The sequence below is a fragment of the Macrosteles quadrilineatus genome, unplaced genomic scaffold, assembly GCF_028750875.1.
Source record: "Macrosteles quadrilineatus isolate MER2022 unplaced genomic scaffold, UCM_ALF_1.0 Scaffold_5__1_contigs__length_97177068, whole genome shotgun sequence".
NCBI lineage: Eukaryota > Metazoa > Arthropoda > Insecta > Hemiptera > Cicadellidae > Macrosteles > Macrosteles quadrilineatus.
In genome coordinates this window covers 84139047-84148186 of record NW_026542598.1, presented here as the reverse complement: position 1 = coordinate 84148186, position 9140 = coordinate 84139047, and the positions used below count along the sequence as shown (strand labels likewise).

General features: G+C 38.0%; 1 protein-coding gene across 1 annotated transcript; it reads right to left on the bottom strand.

The window, feature by feature from the left end:
• Nucleotides 1-3266: 3266 nt before the first annotated feature.
• LOC128995740 (uncharacterized protein K02A2.6-like) lies at nt 3267-7776 on the bottom strand. The gene is made up of 2 exons (XM_054420758.1): nt 7496-7776; nt 3267-6807 (listed from the first exon to the last, which is right to left on the bottom strand). The coding sequence occupies exon 2, from the start codon at nt 6783-6785 to the stop codon at nt 3267-3269; it is 3519 nt and encodes a 1172-aa protein (XP_054276733.1). The 5' UTR covers nt 6786-6807; nt 7496-7776.
• Nucleotides 7777-9140: the final 1364 nt, after the last annotated feature.

Sequence of the window (9140 nt, the reverse complement as noted above, 5' to 3'; positions counted from 1 at the left end):
CCACAATCGTGAATTTGGGCTTTGTAGGACCCTGAAAAAGAGATTTTCAAGAGAAACCCCCATATTGAATTGAGTTTATGGATAAACAGAAATGCGTACGACATCTATGCCAACCATAAGTGCTGGTACAAACACTGTATACAAACACTCTGTATACAAACTAATTTCAGTAAAAAAAACTCCTAACTTATCGATAAAAGTCAAAGCATGCATACAAGACATATTTTGTGCGATTCGAGAGTTCAATAAAAAAAGCCTGATTGTTCCATGACTTTTACAAATTTGGAGAACACTACAACGGACGACAACAATGGGAGGGTCCGTTGTTTGGACATGTGTTGTGTTACATCCGTCGTTATATTTTATTGTCTTTGTATCGCGGCTCTTAACATTTTATTGGCTCCAATAACGTGCATTTGTAGACAATAACTTACTTTGCGTCATAAGAATCATAGTAGAGAAATTATTTCGTTATTCTGTTCATCATGGATCACGATTATGTCTCTTAACTTCTATGGATATATTGCTTATAAGACATATAAAAATGTCAGAGAGTTGTATAAATGAAGAAAGTGAATTTTTAAGGTTAAGTCAAGGTATTTATAATTTAGCATAAAAAACGTCAAGCTTAAATAAAATGTTGTTCAATTTTTTTAATTTCATGGGAATAATTTAACTTTAATAGGTATTTAATTACACAAAAATTATTAAAATTGGCTGTAAACCAAAAAAGAGTGTTAAAAACCTGACATATACGGTAAAAATAAATGTGACTTAAAAGGATGGTTTCATTGGAAATTAATTATTAATTATTTGAAAAAGTTGTGTAGTTTTTCTAGCTGTTTTATTGGTCTATACAGCAAATAAAATTACTCGGGTTGCATTAAAATGTCCAGATCTGTAAAAAGAGATAAACATTATAATTTAAATTAAAAAGTTAATAATATCTAAAAGCATTATCTATATATATATAGTTAGCTATATGTTTTTGGCACATATAGTCTTTGCTTACTAAAAAGTATAAGCGCTACAAAAATTGAATTTAGTTTGAGATTGAGATGATGCAATTCGAATAATTTAATTATGTGGTTTGAATACATCCAACCAAAACTCATACATAAAATTGCATCTTTAAAGTCATGAATCATTAATCTTTAAACATGAGAATAATTTGAATTCGATGTAAAGTTTTTAATGCCTAGTAAAAACTTAACATTTAACTGGGGTAATTAAATATCCCATTGACAAGTCCTATTTTTTCATTATAATCATAATATTTCGATATTTATACATGTAAACTATATTTTGAAACCAATTCATTGGCATTAATCATAAAACCCCAATCGTAAATGTAAGAACATACTTGCATACAAATTATACTAACGATAGGATATATCACAAATTTGTAAAACAACTCACCAGATTACAATAGTTACGTCACTCAAGCGCTTATTACCAAGCTTAGTATAATTGGATAATATAGATAATTGGATGAGGATGATTGGTTCCAAACTGCTGCAATCCCGGTGACACATTCACCCTGTGAGTTATTGCAGGGGGTTGGCCACCCTGGTGCGGTCATTGTCCTGCTGATGTCCACAGCCTCCCTGATTTCGTCGCGTACATTGTTACTGTAAACATAATGTTGGTAGCAATGTAGTATCGTTGCCTTCAGCTCGTGAAGTAAATAAGTTTATCCATTATTTGAACTGAAAAAGGTTGAATGAGTCTTTAAAGGAGACTACTAATGTTTTTTTTTATTTTTTTCGTGCAATATTATTTTATGAGGACTGAACAGGTGAATTCATTCACCATGGGATTCATTTTTAACTTGGCATTGTGCAAGAAACAAAATGAATAATTTAAAGCTTTGTGTTATCGATGACTCGATTGAACTAAAATCTTTTTATTGTAATGACTTCTACAACTTAAACGTTAGAAAGAAATGTCTACTACAAAGTAGTTACACGTGATTATTAAGTAATATGGATAAAATAATTTCCTTACAAGATTATCCTCCTTTCAGAACAGCTAAAGCTAATTTTAGACATCTCTTCAGTCTGTCTTATATGACGTTTGAATTCACTGAAAACTCATTTTTAAAGTATTTTTTTTCACTGGAATCAAATTCTGTATCATCATGAGAGTTGATAGCCAAATATAAAAAAATTTTAATATACCTGAAAATAAGAAAGAAACATTTAATCCAGACCAGGGCACTCAAAGCATACAAATAAGATAAAACTCAATGTTCAAACTATATCCCATATTGACACCCTTATGGTTCAAAAAAGGTCAATTAAATTACTTTTTCTTCTAGACTACTCAAATAAAAACCTAGACCAAATAGTATAAACTAAAAATTCTAACTACAAAATATGAAAACAAGTAGTAAATCGTTAACCAGTACTCTATTCAAAGTTGCAATAAATTTCCAACCTATCACCAAATATCGTTGCATCGACGATACCTACATATTTAGTATATTTTACATACTCAGATCTTCCTTTTACACGTAATACATTGCTTGCATATAAAAGAGAACTTATGAATCCAGTCACGATTCTGCTACATTCCGAACTTCGTCCCTCGCCTACATCGCCCCCCCTCGTGCCGACGATGGGAACTTCGGAAATGCGAATGCAAAAAAGGAAGGCCTCTTTTTAAATTATAATATTCACTTCGCCAAGTGGAATAACAGTATATATTAAGCGGTATTAATATGTGTGTTTCAGATAGCACGATAACTCGAACAGAAATGATTGATTAAATTTTGTATAAACGTGTAAACCTACATTTTATTCGATCGAGTTCGCAAAAATGATCACACTATGAGAACGGGGGCCTAAGAGGAAGCTTGGAGAAAGCTTAAAAAAACTACATTTATGAAATGTATAAAGAACTGCACTACTTTTAGGTATAACGCACAACATAGAACATGACTTACTTTTAGCATGGATGACGTTAGACAGCCGTTCAGCGGGCAATCTGGTAGGTAGCAATGACGTCACGGCATTGGTACAGTGCAGCCAACACCGTTAAAACAATCTAGTCCTCTTAAGCCTTGATTATATATTACACTCGCCAACCCTTATAAAATAGTTGGCCCACAACTTAAAACTTCTTATAAAACTTTAATTCAACATAAAACGTTCTTTAAAACCAAACAATTTTTTAACTTCCATTTTTTTTTCTTCTTTTTTTTATATATATTTTTTTTAATAATCAACTAAAAATTCTTCTTTTTGAATCGTGTGTATACACACTTACAAGTCCAGTTTAGCTGGTTTGCGCACAGTCCGCTGCGATCTTCTAACCACAGGAGTTGGACTGCACTGCACCTCTGGACGCTGCCCCTCTTCCATCGACTTCCGTCCTTGGGGTGACGGTGGACTTCTGGCCCTTGGCGATGACGGCAAACTCTGCCGACTTGGAGATACTCTCTCCGGCGACACGCTGACGGTCACTGATTCCGGTGGATCTGGCACTTCCTCTCTTCTAACCAAAATTTCCTCTTCCTCCACCTGACTTGGTCTTAGATGATCAGCGTGACAAAACCTGGTGCGGTTCAGGACCCTCACAAGATAAGTTACTGGACTTCTACACTCCACAATTTGGCCGGGAACCCAAGAAATTTTTTCCTGCCTCACCGTCTTTACTAACACATGCTGGCCTTCACTGAAGGACCTATCAGAGCCTCTGTGTTTATCTGCTGCCCGTTTTTGCAACTCCTGTTGCTTCCTGGCCTCATCAAGCAAATTTGGCTTCAACATTGTTAAGTGAGTTCTAGGCTTCCAGCGTAGGAACAATTCAGCCGGACTCACGCCTGTCACTGAAGTGGGGGTGTTGCGATAGGAAAATAGAAAATTATCTAGCTTATGCTGTAAAGAAGTAGGATGACTGCGCTTCTCACTCAAGACCTGGCGCAGCAGACTCTTCTTGACTTCCTGAACTGAACGTTCTGCGGCTCCGTTGGATGCCGGGTGATAGGGTGGGGACAGGGTGAATTTGACACCATTCTTTCTAAGGAATTCACGGAATTCGAGACTAGTGAATGAGGTACCATTATCAGAAACCAATTCTTCGGGCAAACCATAGGCTGCAAACAAAGTCCGAAGCTTCTCTATAGTCTTGGAGGAAGATGTAGAGCTCATCAGAAACACCTCAATCCATTTTGAGTAACTATCGACTAGGATGAGCATCTGCTGTCTTGACGTGGGATCTTCTGCAAAATCAATGTGAACTCTGCGCCACCTCTCCGTGGCTAACGGCCATTGATGCAATGGAACTCTAGGACTGGCATTTCTCGTGCCTTGACATACAAAACAAGACGCCACTGTCTCCTCAATGGATTTTTCGATACCTGGCCACCACACGTAGCTTCTAGCCAACAACTTCATCCGGGTTATACCAGGATGCTGTTCATGGAGCATCTGGATAACGTTCTCCCTCAACATCTCAGGAATCACCACCCGACTTCCCCACAAGATACAATTCTTGTCCACTGACAACTCCAATCGTCTCCTCTGAAATGGAAGCAACATAGGATTTTGAACCTCCCGCCAGCCATGTAAAACAAAGTCCCGAACCCTCGACAACAATGGATCTTTGTCCGTCAATCTTCCTACGTCCAAAGACGTAATCGGAGAATCATCACTCACACTGCAGAAATTGATTACTTGAACACAAGACTCAACATGTGAAACATAATTATCCTCCAATTCCAACGATTCATCATCTTGTAGAGGTAGGCGTGATAACGCATCAGCGTGGGGTAAGTCAACCCCTTTTCGATATTTAACCTCAAAATTGTATGCTGCCAGAATGAGAGCCCATCGCTGAAGTCTTGCCGCAGCTAGGCTAGGTACACCACGTTTTGTTCCAAAAATTGCCGCTAACGGCTGATGATCCGTCTGTAACACACAGTTCTTACGACCATAAATATACTTGTGGAATTTCTTTACACCGAATATCAACGCCAATGCTTCCTTGTGTAGTTGGGAATAATTTTTCTCACTAGGGCTAAGAGTTTTGGACGCAAAAGCTACAGGCCGCTCTTCTCCATCGACCATATGAGACAGAATGGCTGACACTCCCCTAGGGCTAGCATCACACGTTAAAACAAGTGGCTTAGACACATCATAATGCACCAAAATATTGGAGTCAAGAACCCATGACTTACTTTCCTCAAAAGTGCGTGAACACTCTTTGGTCCACTTCCATGGGACGTCCTTCTTCAAAAGATCATAAAAACAACTGATTTTTGATGACAAATTGTAAATAAACTTTCCATAGTAATTAATCAACCCAATGTAGGCCCTTAACTCATCCTTGTTACTCGGTTCCGGGGCATTTCGAATAGCCGACACAATCCCTTGCTGGGGGCTGATTCCCGTTGCTGAAACCACATAGCCTAAATACTCAACTTTAGGCTGCAAAAATTTACACTTGCTCTCGTTAACCCGAACTCCATAATCCATCAGACGCTGAAACAGATTTTCTAATCTACTACAAGCTTCTTCACGTGTTGAGCCTCCCACTAGAACATCGTCCAAGTACGCTACGGTACCTGGTAACCCAAATACAATCTGATCAATGACTGCTTGAAAAATAGCCGGTGCGGACGACAACCCATACGGCAAACGTCTCAATCTAAAAAGTCCTTTATGGGTAGTCAAGGTTAACAAAGGTTGTGACTCCTCTGCTACTGCTAACTGCTGATAGGCATTTGTGAGGTCGATTACTGAAAAGTATGTACATCCTGACAACGAGGCAAAAATATCTTCCGGTTGCGGAAGCGGATAGTGCTCTGTTTGCAGCACCGGATTTAACGTTACCTTAAAATCGGCGCACAATCTTACGCCATTTGGTTTAGGAACCGTCACCAACGGTGTAGCCCACTCGGAGCTGGAAACCCTATAGGCTATTCCATCGTTAACCATTCGGTCTAACTCTTGTTCAACCTTCTCCCTCAAACTATAAGGCACTGGCCTATATTTACAAAACTTGGGAACTACATTGTCTTTAAGAATAATGTGAGCAGTAACCCCTTTAATTTCTCCAGCTCCCGTTTGAAATACCATAGCATATTTATTTTTCAACGTTTGCACATCAACTTCAGTTGTACTGCTAAGCTTAGGCCTACTCAGTTGATCCTTACAACTAGGTCCTGATACACTACTCACAGGGTTAGGCTCAGACAAAGTCAAATTAATTTGATTACTAGGCCTACTCTGTAGGCCTACTTCCGATACTACTGAAAAAATAGAACGCCAATCAAGTTTCAACTTGGCCAACCAGCTCCTTCCCAACAACATAGGCTGGTTCCTACGACACATTTTCACAACCAATAAGGGCAACATAACTTCTTGACCTTTATATTTTACAGTTACATCAGCTTGGCCTAGCACAGGCACCTCCCCACCAGTGTATGTCAATAAACTCAAATTTACATGATTTAATTCCACATTAGGAAATTTTTCCGCAAAAACCTCAGACGGGCACACGGATACTGCTGATCCACTATCAATTTCCATTTCTACAACTACATCTTCTATCATTAGTCTTACCTTGTAAGCTTCTGTACCGTCAGATAGGCCTAGATTGTACAAACACAAGTCCCGAGTCTCCTTGACTATATCCAAGTTAGGCCTAGGCCTAGGGTCCTCCTCTTCCAAATTAAGATGATGCACCTTGTGTGGGGCAAATCTTCCACTCTTGGACTTTGAATTCTGCTTGTTAAATTTATTTCGGGACTTACAAGCCTTGAACAAATGCCCAACCATATTGCATGCATTGCACTTGTAACTAGAATATGGACAATCATTAGCTTTATGTTCCACTGAATTACACCTGTAACACTTATTTTTCCCATTAAACCCCATATTTGGTTTAAAATAACCATTTACATTGGATTTATTAAAAGAGCTAGCAGGTAAAACATTTTTACCACGTTTCATACTCAAACTGTTAACATCCTGTTTCGAACTGAAAAGACCTGTTTGCTTCTCTGCTTGTTCCAGCCTGAGAGCCAAAGTCTGAGCTTCTTCAAAATCTAAGTCTTCAGACAACAATTTTTGTCGTATCACCTCATTATTAATTCCAGAAATCAATTTGTCCCTAAGGGCATCTTTCAGAAATGTAGAAAATTTACAAGTACTAGACAAATGCTTGATAGCTACAACAAATTCAGAAATAGTTTCGGTAGGCTTTTGTACCCTGGAATAAAACATGTATCGTTCCGCCACTACTAACTTCTTTGGGGAAAAATGTTTGACCAATACTTTTGACAAATCTTCATAAGATTTACTATCCACCTCATCAGGAGACACAATATCTGACAAAACTGCTAATATTTTAGGGCCCAGAACAGTAATCAACACTGAAACTTTACTACCATCTTCAATACTATTGGCCTTGAAATAGTGTTTGAGACGCATTAAATACGACTCAATGGCTTCCTCATGGGGATTAAACTCTCCCACCTTCCCAATACCTGACATTTTCGTCACAGTAGATCCTTTTCCTTTGTCCTTTTTGTCTCCCATTAACACTCGCGGAAAAGATTTTTACTTTTTAATCCATAGAAAGAAATCCGTAATTACCGACTGCGCCAATGAAATGTATAAAGAACTGCACTACTTTTAGGTATAACGCACAACATAGAACATGACTTACTTTTAGCATGGATGACGTTAGACAGCCGTTCAGCGGGCAATCTGGTAGGTAGCAATGACGTCACGGCATTGGTACAGTGCAGCCAACACCGTTAAAACAATCTAGTCCTCTTAAGCCTTGATTATATATTACAATTTAAAACTCGTTATTCTTATGGAGAACAAGTGAACTTATTCAACAATTAAGTTGCTTGTTTATAAACTGTTTGAATTAAGTTTAAAAAAACATTTTTTTGAGGTTAGCGGCCTATTTTAACCATGCATTTGCCCGTCCACACAGACTAACCGCACGTACGTGGATCGTATACAGCAAAGCAAGGAGTGAGCCGGTACAATACAAAGGTGATCTGTACTGATTAAATGTGTTCGGCAGTGACCAGGATCCGAACCTACTAAATTATCAGGCTCATACTAAATCATCAAAATTTCACTACAAAAACACTGAATTACTTTCCCTGTAGCAGCAAACATAAGCACTCTTCTAATGTTATTTGAATGGAGAATAAAACATGAAATCTTTAAGGAGATCCATGAGTAAAAATCCAAAACAAGAGGGAATTTACTTAATATGCAGGTTTTCTGTGGCGGGGGTATTTACTTTTGAGCTATATTATTTCTTGTAAAAACATCTCGACTTTCACTTTCATATCCCTTAACTCGCCTTTGGCTCGCTGGGGGCGGCCCCAAGCCCCCTAGTTGTTAGTCGTCATTAGTGGTAGGGTGAAGGGGCGCGATTGTCGAAAAACGCCTAGAAGAGTTTTTTAGAAAGTTTAATTCCTGAATATTCTTGCAAATCTTTGCTAGATCCGTTTTCGAGTTGTAGAAGTAAAAAAAAGTGTTAGGTAGTTTCGGAAGGGGGAGGGTTAAGTCTTGAAAATGGGACTTTTAAAAATTGTATGGGCTAATTTTTGGTAACGTACACTATTGTAAAGTTGAATTCTCTAGCAGGATTCTAAACTATTTAGATCCTCATACCAAAGTCAGCCACTTTCAAGGTTATTGTCCATAAGAATAACCAGGGGGGTGGGGGAATTTTGATATTTTAGGGGGCCATAGAATTAAATGTCTAATTTATTAATATGTCTAAGTATGTGAATATGTATCACCTTATTAATACTTACATTGCAAACAAAACCATTTCAAAACCATTCGTCAAGCCAAATAAAAATAAACTGCGCTTGCAAAAGCAAAATACCGGATGTGTACAGTGATGGGTCGAGAGCGTCGCAGTAATCGTGCGATATCTATATTTATTGGCACTTCATTCTTGTTGGCTTGCAGCAATAAGTTGTCTTTGTTTTCAGTCTACTTTACGGTAGGGAATTGTTTGTATGTTATCACATGATATTGTTATTGTAATTGTTACTGTCAGTTCGTGTTTTGATTGTTCTGACAAGTGATGAATTGTTATCTATCTCGTTGTATATATTTTCAGGGTTGTTTGAAAGGGGCTGAAAGTGGTTT